The sequence below is a fragment of the Camelina sativa genome, chromosome 15, assembly GCF_030686135.1.
Source record: "Camelina sativa cultivar CO46 ecotype springtype chromosome 15, ASM3068613v1".
Taxonomy (NCBI): Eukaryota; Viridiplantae; Streptophyta; class Magnoliopsida; order Brassicales; family Brassicaceae; genus Camelina; species Camelina sativa.
This window is the reverse complement of record NC_141894.1, coordinates 1,849,000-1,870,026: the sequence shown is the minus strand read 5'-3', so window position 1 is coordinate 1,870,026 and position 21,027 is coordinate 1,849,000. Positions and strand designations below refer to the sequence as shown.

Here is a 21,027-nt window from a genome sequence, read left to right as displayed (position 1 = left end):
TTAGTAATAGATAGAAGATATTTTTCAATAATCTGAGCTTTCATTCCTTTTTCAGATTCGTTTCCCTATTTAAATTGAATAATTTACAATAATACGCAAACCAAAATGTATATAAAATATATAAAACAATACTTATTTTGAAGAAGAAAAATATGCTCTTCTCTGAGTCCATTCAAATTTTAGGGTTTATAATTTTGCTCTAATCGATTCTCGAACTAGATTCGTCTCTTCCTACACTTGGAGCTTCTTCTGTTCATGTTGACGGCTTCTGAGAAAGAAATTCTCCGTTATTCTCTCTGGTTTAGTTCCTTCGCATGGTGAGCACTACTTCGCAAATGTATAACTTTTCGAGGAACAGGAAAGTACAAGATATGTCAACATGGACGGAATCATATGCCATTGAGGAGTGCAGTTTTAGATTAGTGCTGATATAAAATAGACAATATGCTAAAGCAACATGGTTCTTTTGCGGTGGGGAGCGCTTGATGTATAATAATACTAGGTTAGACATTCCTCACTTGATCTATAATAATACTAGGTTAGACAATACACCACACAACACAACAAGATATCAATCTCAATAACCCCGTCTTTTAATCGAAATCTGTTCTTGCCACCTGGCCAGCAGCAATGCTTGCTGCTTGTTCTCCTCTGCTTGCTGCTTGTTCTTCTCTTCTTGCTGCTCGTTCATCTCTGCTATCTGCTTGCCCAACTTCACTGATCTCTCGAACTGTTTTTGGGCTTTTTCAGTTATACTTTTCGCAGCTGACATTTCTGACTCGCGAGGTGCTCCTGTAAAACTCGATCAACAGTTGCGTGAACATGCACATAAAAAAAGCCAGAGGCAGCCATTGCCATTCCAATCGCTGCGTAAGGCGCATATGCGATAGCCAATCCAGCACCTTGACATAAAACATTGCTCAGAAATCAGACAAAAAGAAAAGACTCAGAAGCAGTATCAATCTAATAATGTCTAGATCAGATAACAACGGAAACAGTATTAGTGTAGTTTATAGATCAGACAACAACGGAAACAGTATTAGTGTAGTTTATAGATCAGACAAAGGAAACAGTATTAATCTAATCTCATCTCTAGATTCAGAAACAGTATCAATCTAATCTCTAGATCAGACAGTATCAAACAAAATCAGACAGGAAGAAGAAGATTCCGACAACTCTGGTCTCCATGATAAGGAATAATACCATTGTTTCTAGGCGAGGAAGAGAACACACGAGATTGGCGCTCCCCAAATGAGCGATAACTCTACAAAATTGTTTTGTTTTGTTATTTAACTTAACTGAAACAACAAATAAGAATCAACAACACTCAGATACCTTCGCGACGACATATCTCAGAATCTGCATCATCGGGTCGGAAACTACTTAGGTCCCCAATATGAAAGGTGAATGAATTGATTATTAACAGAACATAATACAAGATATATATACAGAGGTAGAGACTAATCACGTAGATTGTGATTGATATGCAATCTCCTAATTACATAATTGATACACGAATCATAAGTGTGATTGATTGTGTTTCCTTATTCCTCTATACCCAACTCCCTATCTTATTCAGCCATCCTATGAAAATAATATATTATATATATATATATATATATATATATATATATATTATTTTCATAATTAATAAATAAAGATTTTTTTCAATTATCTTAAAGTTTCCTTCCTTCTTCTGATTCGTTTCCCCATTTATCCTAATTTCTACCAGCTTAAAAGTATATATTATTTTAAATATATAGAAACTAAAATGTACATTAAAGTCTAAAGCAATACTTATCTTGAAAAGAATAAAATCTCTTTTTTTCTTTTTTTCGTTTTTCCCTTTTCATAATCCATATTTCATATTCCAATATTCATAGACGAAGTGAAACTGCCCATGGATGGACAATTTGAAGCCTTTGGTAAGTCAATAATATCTACAACATAATTTGTTTTTGTTATTGATCATTATCACACGAAGCACTATTGTGATCAGACCCTAAGTCCAAATTTATTGACTCGAGTTCTGTTAACATTTATTTCCATTTCTTTACTTAGTTTTCATTTCTTTCAAAAAAACACTCTCAGGTTTCTAGAAATATGAAACGAGACAAAACAAAATCCAACGGAATATGCGAGAATGGGATTGGTAAATGTGAGAACTCATAAAAAGATATTAGTGTCTCAAATTAAACTTATGATTTTTTCACATTTATTTCTTACTTTTTGTTTATATATTGCTTATGTTTTGCTTATCTTCATCTTAATAGTTTTGTTTTTAAACTTAATTCATATGTTTATAATTATAATGTATTGACAAAATTTGTAATCAAATATAATTTATCTATAAATTAAATTCATTAAAAACTTAATTTGATTAAGATACTTAAGATGTGGTGGAATATTATGAAACTTTCTTTTTAATCTTAAAAAAAAATCATTAATAATTCAATTGAGATGTAAAGAATGGATCTGTTATGTTACACAACATTAGTATTCTATGGAATGTCTCTTTTTAGATTTTGTCATTGTAGATAATATCTACATTAGGAATGTCTTCTTTACATAAACTAAACAACTGCTTCATGCTAATTCCTCATATTAGTCTTTTCTGCTCTCTTTTTTACACAACATTAGTATTCAAATTCACGCGTAATTCCTCATTAGACGTTCTAATGAGTTGTGCTGTTATCCCACTTTTACCATTATGGTAAAAGTGGTTTTTGCATGAACTTGTACTATAAGTTCTCTCTGCTTTTATGCACCCTAGATGAGCTAGCTAGTTACACAGCATCTTTCTTCAAAGCAAAACTAATTTCTACACATCATCGTTCTATTCTGAAACATCATGAAAAGAGAATGAGACGAAGGAAAGGAGGTAAAGATCAGATAAGCCAGATAAGCTTTTCTGACTTACTTGATGCTCCCCTTAATCTCCTGAAAAAGGGGTGCATCAAAGCTGCAGCCGGTCCAATCATCAAGGCCCTGGATGCTGCCGGGGAAGCCATACCCTCATTCAACCCAGCAATTGCAACTGCCGTCACCAGATCACAAAACTGTGTGGCTCCGGTTTTAGGCATGGCGAGCAAGGTGTACGATGCTCCTCAAGCCAAAAGAAGTCTAGGCCTGGGAGCTGCATCTCTTGCAGTTATTGCGGCTGCCCTTCTACATTCAAGGAAGAAGGACTTGAAGAAAGAGGCTGAGAATCGTGAACTCAAAGATTACTGAGGCTAGTTAAAATAATAGAACAGATTTAAAATGGTTTTGTTTACTGAATTTTAAATTTTAGATAATTTATATTTGATTACAACTCTGTCAATACATTATAATTATTAAGATATGAATTAAGTTTAAAAACAAAATTATTAAGAAGAAGATAAGCAAAACATAAGCAATATATAAACAAAAAGTAAGAAAGTAAGTATTTATCGTGATATTAGCCTCCGTAAACCGAAATTTTTATAGTGTCTAAACATTAAAGAGATCATAGGGTTTTTTGTGCAGAGATAATCTTGGTGATCAAGTATACGATGTATGTAGTTATAATATATGCTAGTAATATAATACACCACTAATCATGAGTGTGGGTGTAGTATATCATGTTTCCTTTTCCTATAAAATCTGCAAGTGTAGTTAATATATTGATAAGTCGAAGATTTGGTGAGGATATTGTAATTATAGTTAAAACATTAAATTGTTTGTTGTTGTTTTTTTTGCAATTTTTAGGGATTAATTTTGCAAAAAAAAATTTAAATAAGTATAACCAAAAAGACATAACTCAAAATGTATTTCAAAAATGTTAATATAGATAAATGCATGTCAATCATCATGTGTTTCTCCTTTCATTTTTGTTTGATTTTTTTAATTATTTTGAATTATTATATAACAAAAAAAGTCCATAAAAAAATCAATTTTTTATGCATATTTTTTATTCGAATTACAAGAAAATAACATATATTACTCAATTAATACATTTAAAAATGATTTATAACCATATCTTATTATATAAAGTTCAATGAAAAAATTTCTTATTAACGAGATAGTCACACGTGTCAAAAATATTGAAAAGATGTTGACACGCGTCAATTCTAAATTTATTTTAAAATAAAAATGTGAAAATTTAAACCTACCATAAAAAGATTTTATATAAAATTAAAATAGAAAAAAGAAAACCTAATAAATAGAAATTCGAAATTTGAAATTATAATATTGTTTACTTATTTTTCTTTTAAGTTGCTAATTTTACAAGAAAATATTACATTTTTAATAAGATAAATAAATGATTGTAAAAATTACACAGTTAATTACTGTTTAAAAAAATGTAAATACTAGCTTTTACAAAAAGAAAAAGATTTTTGAAGTATTTTACAAAAAAGAAAAAGATTTTTGAAGTAGAAAAAATAATAATAATATTGTGTACTTAATTTATTTTAAGTTGCTAACTTTACAAGAAAAAGTATTACTTTTTTTATTAGATAAATAGATGATTTGAAAATTATACGGTTAATTACTATTAAAAAAATGTAAATACTCTCTTTTACAAAAAGAAAAAGATTTTTGAAGTATAAAAAATAATAATAAAAATTGAAATAATAATATTGTTTACTTATTTTTATTTTATGTTGCTACTTTTACAAGAAAAAATATTACTTTTTTATAAGATAAATAAATGATTGTGAAAATTATAGAATTAATTACTGTTTTAAGAAAATGTAAATACTTACTTTTACAAAAAGAAAAAGATTTTTGAAGTAGAAAAAATAATAATAAATCGTCATTTTTTTTTTACCAATCAAATAATTTATTCAAAAGACTGTTACTGTAATATATATAAGATATGAGTATGTAAGATTAACGTATGTGTTTTTGTAACTATATAATAGGTTATTTAATGTGTTCATAAATAAATTTGTTGGTTGTAGTAAAAACTAAAGAGTATATTTTACAAGTAAAATATTTTTGTGTGTACAAATACATTTTTAGTGGTAATGAAATTCGAAATTATAATATTGTTTACTTATTTTTAAATTAAGTTGCTAATTTTACCAGAAAAATATTACTTTTTATATAAGAAAAAACTGGTTTGTGAAAAGTATACAATTAATTAATGTTTCTAATAAAAGGTAAATACTCACCTATACACAAAGAAAAATATTGTTGAAAAAAACATAAAAATAGATTATATCATATTTTTTTCAACAATCAAATTCAAAAAGTCTGCTATTGTAATATATAAAATAGGAGTATGTAAGATTAACATATGCATTTTTGTAACTATAAAAATGTGAAAGTAAAGAGACATCTTATTATATAAAGTTTGATGTCAAAGTTACCCATTAATAAGATCGTGACACATGTCAAATATATTGATTAGATATTGACACGTGTCAAAATAAAATATATATTTTTTATATAAAACAGCTAATTATATTTATAGATACATGTTTATATTTAAAAACAAATTCTAAATCAAAAAGGAAAATTAACAAAATCAATATATTTTTCATTGTATGCTAATTATATTATATGTGTGTTCACAGTAAAATTTGACATGTATAAGCAAAAACTTAATTTATTAAGCATGTATATTAATCAATAATTAATGAATAACAAAGTTAAAAAGAATAATATAAGTTATTTAACATAATTTTATTCGGATATAAATTGTATTTATCGTTGCAATATAATTTTTTATTGTAAGTAAGTACACAAAAAATTGAAAGAATAATGTACTTTATAAAAAGAAAATTTCAATATATGATGTGTATTAGTATAGTTTTACATGTTTTATTTAAAGATTTTAATGCATGCAGTAATATGAGAAACATGAAAAAAAAATAGAAAAATGAGTTTGTAGGAATGAATTTTTGGTTAATTGTTGAAAATTGACAAAAACATTACTTATGAAATTATGACATATAGAAGAATGATATTTAGGATATTTTTGGATTTCCAAAAATTTGTGGATGTTAACTGACTTTTTACTGATTATCTTTATTGTTAAATTTAAAATACTAACCAATATACATATTATCTCATATGATGCTTATATTATTTTATTATTAAATTTTTAACTTTAGTTCACGAGGAAGTGAATTATGGTTTTACGATGAAATAGATAGTTAAATGTAAATGTGATTACTAAACTGAATGTCTAACGAGGAAATTTATTTTAGATGAAAAAGTTTCCAAATATTAATAAGTATCATTTATTAAAAATCATTTAAGAATATTAGTAATTTTTTCTTATGATTTATTTTATAATTTCATACACATGTATTTTTGTAATGCATATGTCAAAACATATGATAACTTGAAATAAATTATAATTTATAGAAATGAATCTTCAGTTATTTGATGAGAATGTCTCTGTATCTTTATATATGTTTTTATTTTATAAATTTCACTCATTTAAAATTGATTAAGACATGAGGTAAAATTAGTATTTATGAGATAACAACATAACAAATATGTCTTAAATAATGTTTGATTCAGTTTTTTGAGAATTATATTTTGTTAATTTTTATTTGTATTTCCAATTGTTACTAAGATATAGATTTGATATGATGTATTAATTGTGTTTGATATAAAACATTTAGTTCTATGCATTAAGATGAAATTTGTAATTAAACTTAAAATATTGTTTATTATGATGGTATAGATATTTAAATGGTACTCCCTGTCCTATAACAGTTTTTGGGTAAAAAAACACAAAGATTAATAAACAATAAATATTATTAATATTTATAAAATTTCAACCAATAGGAAAATACATAGCTCAAATAGTCATATATTGTTTTTCTCCACAGTCATATATTGTTATATTAACAAAAATTATATATAAAAATTTGAGAAAATATTATAAAATAGAACAAAAAAACTTTAAAACTCTTATATAATGTAACTGAGAGAGTATTAAATGAAATATGAGAAGTTTATATTCAATATTTAAATATTATAAGATAAAATCTAAAAACATATATATTACTATTTAATTATTCTTAATATATTTTTTTAAAATTTATCTAGTTATAAATAAAATCAAATGAATTTAAATTCGAATGACCATGAATAATTGTGTAATTCGGGTATGAGAACGAAAAAATGAACCAAGATGATCTCGGTTTAAATTGAGAGATTCAGGGTTATTTATGACACATTCGAAACTTATGTCACAAAATCGGAAACAACAGAAACTGTTAAGGACTTACATGTGATATTCTACAAGTCAATAGATCGGGGGGGAGCTTTCGTATCGTAGCATCATCATCCCAATTCCAAAACCGGTCGTCGTGTCGTGTCGTCGAGAGAGAGAGACGGAAAGAGAATGGGGAGAGAAGTAGCGGAGAGCTGTGTAGATACTATGTTGATGGAGATGGTGGCTATGTACAGTGGTAGATTCTACGCTAACAAGCCGGAACTCGCCGCGAGGAGGATCGAAGCCATTGGTTATCAGGTCGGCCATCAGCTCTCCGAGAGGTTTGTTGTCTTCTTTTCGATCTGATTCTTCATCTATCAATGAGATTTTTTCTCGGGAATGTTAGAATTAGCTGTAGATCTGAGGGATGATGGCGAAGTTTTATATCATTAGCGTTGATTCTCTGATATTGGATTTGTCATATCTCTCGAGTCTAATTAGCCAAGAATGTTTGAGAATTTGATCTGAGTTTTATATCTCATTGGGGTTTTAGTGTTGAGCAACTGTGAAATTTTTTTGAGATGAGTCTAATTAGCCATGAAGATATAGAGGTTTCTGGTGTTCTGTGACCTAGGTGTCTTGGATTTTAGGTGTTTTACTGATCAATGGTTGGCTCTGATCAGTGGAAGATATTGCATATTGTTTGATTGTGCATAACTCCATCCTTTTGAATGTCATTAGGTACACTATGGAAAGACCAAGGTTCAGTGACCATTTAGAGGCAATCAAGTTTATCTGCAAAGACTTCTGGTCTGAGGTCTTCAAGAAGCAGATAGATAATCTAAAGACAAATCACCGGGTAAGATTTCCTTTAAAATTTTGGAAATTTTCACCAATGTTTCTTGTGTGTGTGTTTCTCACAAGTGTTTGTTACTTCAGGGTACTTTTGTATTGCAAGACAACAAGTTCCGGTGGTTGTCTCGTGTCTCAATTGACCCTTCATCTGATAAAGAAACCGAAGATCCGTCGACTCCAGGGGAAAGCAAAGCAGCACAAGCGGTGAGCATGTACTTGTATTTCCCATGCGGGATCATTAGAGGTGTCCTCTCCAACTTGGGGATACCTTGTGCTGTCTCTGCAGACATATCAAGCCTTCCCACATGTAAGTAGTATATACCATTAAGGTTACGTTCAAATGTTCTCATTCTTTCACTTTCTTCTATATCTTCAAAATCACACATCCGAGAGGAAGAAAGATAGATAAGTTGGTTATAAGTCGCTACGGGTTGGTAAGTTAACCTTCTCTCATGTGCTTTTCACAGGCTCTTTCGTGATTCGGGTCAAGGCTTGATTCTGCATTTAGCAGGATTTCGTCGGCTTTAGATTCCAGCTCGGCTTTATACTTTCAAGGAAGGTAGATTCTTCGGACCTGATGTAACTAAACAAAACCTTTGCTGTTTTTTTGTTGTTTTGAGACACATTGGCCTTTGGTAAGAAACAGTGCAAGGCGTAGTAAAAAAATCATTTATTTCCTTTTTAATGTAAATTTTTTTAACTTGAGATCTCCAAAAGAAAAAGAAAAAAAAACGAAAAACGGGACTGTTTAATGTAATCAAATGAAAGCCCAACAAGCATATGTCTCGTTAATAAGCCCATCTAGACAACTTTATTATCAGCGGATACGTCGGGTTAATCCAGCGGTGACGGTGAAAGTGAAAAATAAACGAGATACAGAAACCTTAACATTGTAAATTGTAATTATCCTTTTAAATTGTAATTAATCATTTTCTGTACATAATGTTAATGGCAGTTTCAGTAATTAAGTGAATAATTTTGAACAATGTACAAAATATACTTTTCTTTTAATAATAGAATAAAGATAGTGATTAATAACGAATTTCTCTCCGTTTTGAGGAAAAACCAGACCACCAATCTATTGAGGAGGTTGGAAAGCAAAATCTGAAAACAAAACAATATTTCACATGAATTCAAAATAATTTAAGATGCCTTACTTCAAAGAGGTCAGATTAGTTGCCTTTTATTTGCTTTCTTTATTTGAGTTTAACATTTTATCAGCGTCAATACTAACTGTTTAAGTCTAAAAATTCTTTTGTGCAACATAAAAGGAATAGTCTAATTAAGACCGTATACAGATTTCCTTATGCACATTTTCATAATTTAATACGAGCTTAATTACATGATTAATTTATAACATTTATAACCAAAAATAAAGGAAACTCCACGTCCATGCATGAATTGGTAGATTGATAATGATCTTTTCAATTGGTAGATTGGTAGGTTTAACGAAGCAGGTGGAGGAATAAAAGATTGAGTTGGAATCGATAAACGAACAGGTAGCATCTACAAACCAAAAACTGGACAGGCAATAAGAAAGACTCGACACTGCTAATAATAATGTAAGATGGGTAGATGATAAAATCTTCGAGGAAAGGTCACGCAAAAGGTCACACAAAAAAATAATACAGAAATACCACAATCGTTAATGGTTTTTTTTTTCCTTTTTTTAATGAATATTGTTGTGTATTTGGCATTAAAATGGAAATATATTTATTCTTTATATATTTATAAAATTAAATTTTCAGATCCAAAATGTAATCAGCTCATTACACATTTTTTTTAGCTAGATAGCTGTAGATGAGTACACGCTTAAGCAACACGAGGGATTTATGGATGCAGATATTAAAAAGAAAACGCATGTGGTTAAGCCAGCTGAGTCCAGTGACATCATGAAGGTCCAAGAGCTGGCAGTAGTATGAAAAGAGAAGATAACAAGTAGAGGTCCGATATATTTATCAATTCATCAATCATCAATCAAGAAGAGACTGCTCAGCTTGCCTCCCGTATTGCACTTTCTCATTAATTTGTTGCACCTCTCACAAGTTACATTTTTTTTGTTTTGATTAATTTGTGTTGTTTATATTTTTTATGATCAAACGTGTTGTTTATTTAGTAATTTAATTTATTTATTATTTTCTCTAGTTTTTGCTTTCTTGCCGGTTTATTTTCTCTAGTGATTAGTTTTATTATATAACTTGCCTAGATCAAGTTATTTCGTGGATTGGATTTTCATAGCTATTGTTATAAGGGAAAGGGAAAGAATAAATTTTGCAAGGGAAAGGGAAAGAATAAATTTTGCAAATTTGAATATTTTCTGTTTTTAAGTTAATATGAAAACCTAAAAAAGGAAAATTTGCATATTTGAACTTGTTAATAAAAGAGATAAAGTCGGCTTAATTGGATTCGATCCGACGGTCAATAAATAAAGTACTAAAACTCTTTTTCGAAAAGGAAAAAACAAAAGAGATTTACCAAAACAAAAAAAAGGAAAACATTACACCGCTCCCCACTTTTTTTCCTTTTTGCTCCACTAATGAATCAGTATAAATATGGGGTAGGAGTTCCATCAGCAAGGAATCCACAATCAATCAGCGAATTATTATTTTTCTCTACTGTTTGTTTTCTTTCTGAGCTTGCTTTTGATACTACAGATTTCTTTAATTTGCTGCTTTTGGAAAGAGAGACAATGACAACCATTCGTGAAACGCTAGAGAGGGCTACCAAGGAAGCCAATCAAACAATAGCCGTTGCTCAACAATGGAAGAATCTGGAAGATGCTTTGGATTCGATTGAAGAGGCCTCGAATAGGGAGGATCGTGAATTAGATAGAATAGAGATGCAGTGTTTAGCGGAGCTTCAACAGCTGCCGTCAAAGGAAGAATGTCTAGCTAAAATTGCCACCTTGAATAACCAAATCGCTGACGTCCAAACCGGTATTGCGCATCAGCGTCGTGAAGCAGCCAAACAAGAGCTCGAACTGCTAAACAAACAAATCCAAGATGAAAGGCTTAAATTGTTAGTGACCAAGGATCTCCTAACTACGGCTACCCGAAAATATGATGAGAAGAAAGCGATATATGCTTCTCGTGAAAGAAAGCTGAAGACAATTGAGGATAGCATCAAAAACATGAAGAAGCTGAGATATCAACGAAAACGAATACCAAAACATATCTGCCGAGCTGAGAGATGTGCATGAGAATAAACAACGTTACCTAGACTTACAAAATCAAATCATCGGGGCACTCTTAGAGAAATATGTTTCACTCTACCGTTCTTTCCAAGGAATGCAATTCACCGCTCACTAGCTATATTATCTTGCTTTCGATGTTTTTTCTTTATTTCCAGCTTCTTCCATCATGATACCATAAAATAATTAATCAATTTGAAATTTTTCCCTTTTTTTTTGGTTGAATTTGTCGTATGTGTTTTTTCAAATAATTGAAATAAATCTAAGAATGCCCCAAAACTCGCTCTGCATATCTGCATATATCTCTAGAACTTCTTTACGTGTATCAGACACTTAAAACCTCGACGATGATCTGCATGTTAATTTAGACGTTAGTAACACACAGTGGCCATGCATGATGATCTGGCACGGATGTTTCTTTGTTTGGTATCTATTTGGAATCCAGTAGTACGAGTTGAAAGCATTTACACTTTAGAAACTTGTCTACATCGATCATTTAAACTGACACTAAATTCACATGTATATGTATATAATATATAATATATAAATGTTTAAAAACACCATAATTTTTATTAAACTTGATTTATAATTCAAAATTTTTTTAAAAATACTAAAATAATTATTCAAAAAACAAATAAATTTCATATTGAAATACTTATTCATTTATGCATTTGGCTTTTCACCCAAACTTTAATCAAGTAATTTGATAAATGACAAAACATATGCTTTAGATCGTAGATCTTTTCTCTTAGATCGTGGGTCAGTAGTTGCATCGGTAAGAATGGTCAAGTGAGAGTTGAGAAGAGTCACTGGTGATTTGTTTTAATATTTTTCATAAATAATTTTATTTTCTTAAATTTCTGATGAAATATTAAATTTATTTAGATTTTTTTGAACTTATGTACGATGTGCCATTAAATTTACATCAAGTTTTCCGGGTTATAGTAAATTGGAATATTATTTTCTTCTAAATATTTATTTTATAATCTCTGCAATCGTATTCGTACTTCATTTTCTCCCATCTTTAATGAGTAAAATGGTTAGATAGAAGATATAACAAAAAAAAATTCATTATCATTGATTTCTTTTAAGTGTTTTTTTACAAAAAAAAAAAGAAAAAAAAAAAATCCAACCGCCGCAAACGCTTGCGGGAAGCAGTTTTTAAAATTCAGTGGTTTGGAGCGATTATGATTTGAGAGCGATTGAGAGCGGTTTGTGTGATTGGTTCCAATCGCTAGTAACCGCTACTATCCGCAAACGCCTTGCGGAAGGTAGCGGAAAAACCAGTCACCACCTAAATTGGATACGATTTTACGATAATAATGGATATAATCCAGTGGTCGCACCATAACCATTTAACCAAATCAAGATAAAGACATACTTTATTAAGATTTGCTGGCCAAATAATGTTTTTTCCCAAAATAAGGTCCATTTCTTTATTAAGGCCCAAATTAGTTCACACATCGAAATACTGTAGAAATAATGTAAGATGAGGGAGAAGTTTACTTCTCAAAAAAATTAAATGTATCGCTACTTTTCAAGTTCAAGAAATGCTATGATTAGAACTTATTCTTGGTGGTTCTAACCAACCGTTCTTAATTTTTGATGGAGATGTAACAATCTTAAGAGAAGGATTGATCGTTTTTCTTTAATCGTCGACGGTCCACATATATGATATCTAAACAATAAATACAGAATCTTAACCATAAATTAAGATTATTCAAAAAATATTCATTTTCCTTATTTAATTTATTTTCTTTTTTTTATATGATATTCTAAGTTATATAGAATTATAAATTTTAAAATGTCTTTTATATATCTTCTACTTTTTTTATTATACAGAATAAATATATTCTGAATTGATGTAGAATAAAGAAATATGTAGAATACATATTCTTAATTTTGTAGTTAAAAAATCTCTTCTTTTTTTTTTTTTTTTTTTCCAATTTTACGTTCATTATATATCTCACTAAAATTCCCAATTTCAAAAAGACAAAAATAACTCTCCTCTCTATTTTGGCGAAAACCCTAATTTCATAGATCTGTTTTCTCTACAATCGCCCTCTCTTCCGCTTCTAGATCTCGTCTCAAGTATGCTCCCTCAGAAACTCGCTACCATGGCTACCTCAGAATCCTGCAAAGACCTAAAGAAAAGTGATGGAGCCAAAAAAAAGAGGGTTGAAGTTGAGAAGTTACTTGATGCATTCGAAGCTGGAGGGGAGAACTCTAAAGATTGTACGTTGATTTTGACTAATGGTGACTCAGCCAAAAGTCTAGCTGTAAGTGGTTATGATCTATAGTTTCTGCCACCTTTCGTTTTTTATCACAACACTCCTAATACTCGTTATGTTCAGGTCGCGGGTCTATCTGTTGTGGGTCAAAAATATTATGGTGTGTTTCCGCTTGGAGGAAAGCTATTGAATGTTAGGAATGCCAACATCAGTAAGATTAAAAGGAATAAGGAAATTAAGAACTTAAAAACAATTCTTGGGCTAGAGGAAAATATGAAGTACGAGAATGTTAACTCATTGAGATATGGCCATATCAGGATTATGACTGATCAAGTATGTTTACAGTCTACTTCTTACTCAGCATATTCTATAAATATGCTTTCATGACGAATTCTCTCTCTCCACCTTGTTCAGGATCATGATGGTTCCCATATAAAGGGCCTCATAATAAACCTTTTCTACTATTACTGGCCATGGTTACTCAAAGTTCCATCATTCATAGGTGAGATTAGAACACCCATTGTGAAGGTAAGTAGAAAGAGAAGACTTTATCCTCCTTCTTTCACAATTTTTTATAGCGCTTGATATAGTAGAGAAAAGAATGCTAACAATTGCCCTGAACATATATCATACTCAGGCTACGAACATGGAGACTAAAGAAGTTTTGTCATTTTTCTCAATCCCTGAGTTGGAAGACTGGAAAAAAAGACTGGGTAATGCAACCGGATGGACTACCAGATACTACAAGGTTTTCTTTCTGTTGTAACTATTTAGAGATGAACTTTTTGTAAGTGCTCAAGTTCACTGCATACTAATTGTCCATATATCTTTCCAGGGGTTGGATACAAGTGATAATGAGGATTTTGTTTTGTCCATATATCTCAAGGGAAAGAGTACTTTCGTAATCTTAGTCTTCACGAAAAGGTTTTTGTTTGGGAGGATGAACAAGATGGAGAAGCCATTGAACTTGCTTTCAGTAAAAAGAAGACTGAAGCCCGAAAAAAATGGCTTTCGAACTATGTGGTATGGAGGATTTGAGTTATCTTTTAAAATATCTGTTTTCTGCTTATTACATCTGCCTATTCTGATTTCCTCTATTCCATTCAGCTTGGCACTCATCTTGATCAGAGAGAAGCGAAAGTTACATACAGTGACTTCGTGAACAAAGAACTGATCTTGTTCTTCAGGGCCCAACTTCAACGGTCAATTGCCTCAATGGTTGATGGGCTCAACCCCGGTCAGAGAAAGATACTTTTCTGTGCATTCAAGATAAACTTAGTTGAAGAAATTAAGGTTTCCGAATTCGTTGGTTATGTATTGGAGAATTCAGCTTATCATCATGGGAGTCTTTCCAGCACTATCATAGGCATGGCACAAAATTACTTGGGCAGCAACAATATCAACTTACTTAAACCAAATGGCCAATTTGGTACACGAGCTTCGGTAAGGATAGCTAATAGACCAACTGTTCTCATTAATCTATGCTTTTGCTCATCATAGTGTATCCAATTGTAGGGTGGAAAAGATGCAGCTAGTGCAGGATGCATTTTCACTGAACTCTCTCCTGCAACAAGGATCTTGTTTCCCAAGGATGATGATGTCCTACTTGATTACTTGAACGAAGATGGGATAACTGTAGAGCCAACTTGGTGATATTTCCCCTCCATAATTGTTTGTTTTTTTTTCTCTTTTCAGACTAGTTAACTTAATATGTTAATGCTGGTTAGGTACATGCCCATAATTCCAACTGTACTTGTCAACGGCTCTGAAGGTGTTGGAAGCGGGTGGAAAACTTTCATTCCAAACTACAACCCTAAAGAGATTGTTGCTAACATAAGGCGTCGAATCCATGGTGAACCTGTGGTTCCTATGGATCCTTGGTATAGGGGTTTTAAAGGAACTATTGAGAAAACTGCGTCCAAGGAAGGTGGTTGTACCTACACAATCACTGGTCTATATGAGAAAGTTGATGACACAACTATTAGCATTACGGAGCTGCCCATCAGAAGGTGGGCTGATGATTATGAAAAATTTTTGAAGTCATTAAAGAGAAAAAATGCCCCCTTTCTCCAGGTAGAATGCATGCTTTAATTAGGAACTAAACTAGTATTTTTTTATGCCGCTTTCTGAGTCGTTCTTTTTTACTGCAGGACGTCGTCAGGTCATACAGTGACACTTCATCTGTGAGTTTTGACCTTAAATTGAGTGAAGAGAACATGCTGGAGGCTCGGCAAGAGGGCTTTCTTGAGAAATTCAAACTCACCACGACAATCTCTACAAGTAATATGTATCTCTTTGATAAAGAAGGTGTTCTACAGAAATATGAGTCTCCAGAACAAAGTAAGAAGATATCCAACTTGTTTTCATTCTGGTTTTTTTTTTCTCCTTTATAAGACATACTAACGTTACATCCCTATGGTTTTTTTTGCAGTCCTTGAAGCTTTTTTCCATCTACGGTTAGAATATTATCAGAAGAGAAAGGTTTGAAAATAAAATATGATTCAGTCCTTTAGAGGTTTTAGTCATCATGATGATAATGTTCTAACATTAACTTTCTTAACTGTATGTATACAGGATTCTATGCTTGAGAGTCTGAAACTTGAGGTGCTGAAACTAAAAAACAAAGTGAACTTCATTCGTGGAGTTGTCAAAGGAGAAATCAATCTGGTAGGAAGAGACAAAGCTGATCAAGTTATAGAATTGAAACAGAGAAAGTTTACACCATTTCCGAGGAAGTTAATGCCTGGAGAATCTGAAGAAAGCTCAGGGTCAGAATATGACTACTTATTGAAAATAGGTTTTGAATCGTTCAATGAAAAGACTGCCAAGGAGTTATTGTCAGACCATGATAAAATAATTGAAGCAATAAAGGGCTTGGAAAATCAGACGCCGAGGGATCTCTGGCTGAGAGACTTGGACTCTTTTGACAAGGAACTCGATGTAAGATTCAGAATGCTATCCCTTAAATAACGCTTAATATTTAATTTGTCACTGTTATATCTTGTTCCTCATATTGCAGGAACTTGATAAGGCCCAACTAGGGAGAGGCGCAGCAATGGAAACAATCAGGGCCAGTTCTGGAGCACCAGTAAAGGCTAAAGAACAGGCGCCAAAGGAACCGGTAGCAAAGAAGACCACAAAGAAAGCCAGTGAATCTGAAACAACAGAGGCTTCCTATTCAGCAATGGACACTGGTTAGTCTCCTCGTACTCCAGCGTTTTCATTGCGTTTTGTTTTCTTGGTTGGAACTTTTTTTTGATTGTATAAGATAACAACGTAGTAGCAGAAGTGGTGAAGCCAAAAGGTAGACAAGGAGGAGCCGAAAAGAAGGCCGTAGCTGCAAAGGTGATTATTGCTTATAGTTAATTGATAGGTTGAATTGAATGACAGTAGGAATCTGAAAATACTTGAGCTGTTCGGTTTTTGTTTTTGACTATTAGTTCGCTCAGAGAATTAAATGATATATTGATTCATCCTGATGAGAACTTCATCTTTTCCTTTTGTATTGCCAATGCTGCTGTTCAGGAGGATGAAATGTTGGATCTACCGCTTGCTCAATACAATTTTGGCTCAGCAGCTGCGGATTCAAGCAGTAAGCTGATACACAGTTTTGACAAAGAAGCATTGATCTAACACAACCTATTGTATGTAATTTGGGTCCTAAAGTTAAGTCTTGTCTTTCTTGTGGTTTTATCAACAGAAGCAACTGAAACATCGAAAGCAATTGACGTGGACGATGATGATGATGACGTGGTAGTTGAGGTAGCTGCACCAGCAAAGAAAGAAGGAAGAAAACCTGCGGCAAGTAAAGCCTTAAAACAACCAGCAGCTCCGAGGAAAAGGAAGCAGGTTGCGGCGACTGGTGCGTCTCCGGAGAAGAAAGTGAGGAAGATGAGATCGTCTCCGTTTAACAAGAAGAGTAGTTCAGTGATGAGCAGGTTGGCTAACGAGGAAGAGGAGAGCAGCGAGAATGTGGCTGGAAACTCATCGTCGGAGAAATCTGAAGATGTTGCTTCTGTGTATGATGACCGGGTGATTCGGATTGCGTTTGTGTTTGATTCTGAAGACGACGAAGATCATTAAAGTGAGAACTAACTCGGTTCTTGATATAATTCAGTTTCAAACTTTTTTAGTTTCTCGCTCTTGTCTTCTTTAGATTTGGTATTATTCTATTGAAACATGAAAGAACATATCTCTCTAACGTTTGCCACAAAATTCTAGATTGTTTAAGCGTTTGGTCTTATCAAATCATTCTCTTTTGGTTGGTTAAGTAGATACAGTTGCATATGGATCTTTTTGTTTTAGCATATAAGCGGGTTTGTACATATATCCAATTTTGGTCATTCTTTAGGAGCTATAGCAGAATTTACTTACAATGTTACATACAACTTAGTACAAAAGGATATATTTCCGAGCAATAGAGAACAATTTACAAATGGTATAATAATATCCTAGTTATGATGAGACATTCATTTGTTGTCTTAATAGTTAATACTAGGATAAGCCATTGTTTTGGCAAAGGAAAAAGGTATAATAATATATATATATATATATATATATATAACACTATCAAGAATATGCAGATAAATTTTATATTTTTTTTCATAAACAATATTTTAATAATATATTACAACGTAAATGTGTATTTTAGTTTATCCCGGTAAGGGAAGCTTGTAACTCTTCCAGTGATTTTCCTTTCGTTTCCGGTACGACCATCCAAATAAATATCAATGACAGTCCTCCCACAGCCGCAAATATATAAAACGTTCCTATTTAAATTATATAGATTAACAAACAATACGCAAGTCAGCTTATTGAATTGAGTTAAACAAAACCTGAATCTAATAGATTTTTTTTTCTAAATAAACATCTTTCATTTCTAAAACTGTCAAAATTCGAAACGATTTTAAAAACATGTATTTCTAGTTGTATTTTACCTTAGGTATATGTTTTTTATGATTGGTTTAGTGTTTTTTTTTTTTTTAAAGCGACTCTTAAATATTTAAGAACTTAACTAAAATCATTTTATATATAGATATAGAGAATAAGGGACCTGGTGCGCTCCATTCGAACATGAAGTTGAAAGCGTAACTCACGAACCACCCACTAGTCCATGATGTTAACGCTACGATCGTCCCTGCTGAAACTTTTATGTTTATCGGAAAGATCTGCAACAAAAATTCAAAACATAAAAATAATAAACCTTTTTTCTTTCATAAATAGCTAAACTATTTCATTGTCATTCTACTCTTTATTATAAATTTCAAAAGAAAAGTTGTTTACCTCAGACATAATGACCCAAGGTAACCCTCCTATACCGATTGCACTAAATCCGAAGTAGACCTAACAAGATTTCATTTAAGATTTGTAATACGAGTTAATACCACCAAAAAAAAATTTAAAAAGTTATGAATGAGAACACGAATGATCGTTAATAAAAAAAAGCAATGATTATACCAGAATGTTTACGAAGACGAAAACTCCAGTCAGTTCAGGAAGCACATTCATTTGCTGTATATGAGAAACAAACAACAATCATAAAGAATTAAAAAATCATAGTTTTAAATATGTGTTGATACTTGATAGTGATCTCATATTAGTCTAATATATAAAACACTATTATTAAGAAAAACCTCTTTGCAAAGAAAAAAAAAAAAACCTGTAACGTGAAGCTAACTCCAATAAGCAAGGACCCGATGGACATACCAACAGCAGAAGCCTACAATAATGTTTATCAAATATTATATTAAAAAAATATATATTGTACTGACTTATGCTACGTATGTATAATATAATATATATTAACTGTATATTTCTAACCAATAGGAGTGGTCGTCTTCCCCATCTATCCACAAAAATCAGACCAACCAAAGACTTTGGGATCTACAAAGAGTAAAACAAAAAATCAGTAAAAGTATCATCGAAATAGATTTGAGAAAACAATTTCAATTAAAGAAATACAATTATAAAATACGCACCACGAACACACCAAATATCATTGATCCAAGTCTCTCTGGAAAGCCTGTTTAAAAGAAATAAAATGCATATAATATCGATGATTATTAATTACATATTGCTGGTGATCATAATCATATTTAGAAATATTAGTAAGACTTTGATGAATATTCTCACCAGATTTTCTAAATATGGCATTTGAATAATATGTGATGCCGCTAGCTCCACATAATTGTTGTATCAACATTAGACCAATTCCAACCTGTTTTTTTTTTTTTAATAAAGAAAATATGAATCATTACTTCTTTCATCATACGTAAAATGTTTAGCTTTTTTAACCTTATTGCGCCAATATATGTTACCGTACCACAAGAGTTCGTCTATACTTCTTCTGAAACATGTCACAGAAACTGGACTTAAATTGTTTGTGACCAAGGATCTGCTAACTACGGCTACCCGAAAATATGATGAGAAGAAAGCGATATATGCTTCTCGTGAAAGAAAGCTGAAGACAATTGAGGATAGCATCAAAAACATGAAGAAGAAGGACCGAACCAACGAAAAGGAATACCAAATCATATCTGCTGAGCTGAGAGATGTGCAGGAGAATAAACAACGTTACCTAGACTTACAAAATCAAATCATCGGGGACATCGGGGCACTCCTAGAGAAATACGTTTCACTCTACCGTTCTTTCCAAGGAATGCAATTCACCGCTCACTAACTATATTATCTTGCTTTCGATGTTTTTTCTTTATTTCCAGCTTCTTTCATCATGATACCATAAAATAATTAATCAATTTGAAATTTTTCCCTTTTTTTTTTTGTTGAATTTATCGTATGTATTTTTTCAATAATTGAAATAAATCTAAGAATGCCCCAACACTCGCTCTGCATATCTGCATATATCTCTAGAACTTCTTTACGTGTATCAGACACTTAAAACCTCGATGATGATCGGCATGTTAATTTAGACGTTAATAACACACAGTGGCCATGCATGATGATCTGGCACGGATGTTTCTTTGTTTGGTATCTATTTGGAATCCAGTAGTACGAGTTGAAAGCATTTACACTTTAGAAACTTGTCTACATCGATCATTTAAACTGACACTAAATTCACATGTATATGTATCAGACCCTTAAAACCTCGATCTTGTTAATGAGCTTTTTTGTTTAAATCGACGTACGCGGTATATTTAATTTGTTTCAAAAATATACATATGTTTTCGATTATCTAGCTACGTGTAGCTAGTACTTATTGGTTTTTTTCTTCTCAATTTCCCTTATAGTAGTATTTATTACTTAAAAACAATAACACTTGTATATGCAACCATTTGTAAAAAAAAAATTATAAATATCTTTGCCTGATTGTTGTTTTTGATTTGTTAAAATAGTTTTATTTTAATTTCATGTTTACATTTATTTATTGTATAATGAGCTTTTTTGGTTATCGTATGTTGTGTAACTTTGTCAAAAATTTTGAAAAAATTGTATGCATGTTAAATCAAGTTTATATTTCATTCAAATTCAAAATCATTTTAGTTTCTTTTGTAATATATATGTTTTTAAACCAACACCTATAAGTCAAACTGATGTGGGACTTTATTTCAAAAACAATTTCTACACTAAATTAGTATATTATGTCGGTTTTT

At 31.4% G+C, this 21,027-nt stretch overlaps 2 protein-coding genes, 1 long non-coding RNA gene and 1 pseudogene across 4 annotated transcripts; 2 read left to right on the top strand and 2 right to left on the bottom strand.

Annotated features, from left to right (window-relative positions):
* Positions 1-382: 382 nt before the first annotated feature.
* On the bottom strand, positions 383-1,588 carry LOC147926200 (uncharacterized). Its single transcript, XR_015581262.1, has 3 exons — positions 1,336-1,588; positions 1,204-1,264; positions 383-902 (listed from the first exon to the last, which is right to left on the bottom strand). It is a non-coding gene; the product is annotated as an uncharacterized LOC147926200 (long non-coding RNA).
* A 5,573-nt stretch (positions 1,589-7,161) lies between these two features.
* Positions 7,162-8,735, top strand: LOC104744624 (uncharacterized). The gene is made up of 4 exons (XM_010465695.3): positions 7,162-7,482; positions 7,883-8,000; positions 8,081-8,303; positions 8,464-8,735. Exons 1-4 carry the CDS (start codon positions 7,331-7,333, stop codon positions 8,490-8,492), a joined length of 522 nt encoding a protein of 173 aa, XP_010463997.1. The 5' UTR covers positions 7,162-7,330; the 3' UTR covers positions 8,493-8,735.
* Positions 8,736-13,202: 4,467 nt separating this feature from the next.
* On the top strand, positions 13,203-17,690 carry LOC104744623 (DNA topoisomerase 2-like; annotated as a pseudogene). The gene is made up of 15 exons (XR_015581587.1): positions 13,203-13,465; positions 13,541-13,750; positions 13,832-13,945; positions 14,055-14,165; positions 14,253-14,440; positions 14,525-14,860; positions 14,933-15,066; positions 15,145-15,490; positions 15,568-15,757; positions 15,849-15,898; positions 15,992-16,357; positions 16,437-16,611; positions 16,698-16,762; positions 16,943-17,009; positions 17,118-17,690. The product of XR_015581587.1 is annotated as a DNA topoisomerase 2-like (transcript).
* A 264-nt stretch (positions 17,691-17,954) lies between these two features.
* Positions 17,955-19,785, bottom strand: LOC104744622 (sugar transporter ERD6-like 11). The gene is made up of 9 exons (XM_010465693.3): positions 19,740-19,785; positions 19,550-19,634; positions 19,396-19,439; positions 19,238-19,300; positions 19,077-19,136; positions 18,875-18,928; positions 18,701-18,760; positions 18,471-18,585; positions 17,955-18,186 (listed from the first exon to the last, which is right to left on the bottom strand). The coding sequence occupies exons 1-9, from the start codon at positions 19,770-19,772 to the stop codon at positions 18,065-18,067; spliced, it is 636 nt and encodes a 211-aa protein (XP_010463995.1). The 5' UTR covers positions 19,773-19,785; the 3' UTR covers positions 17,955-18,064.
* Positions 19,786-21,027: the final 1,242 nt, after the last annotated feature.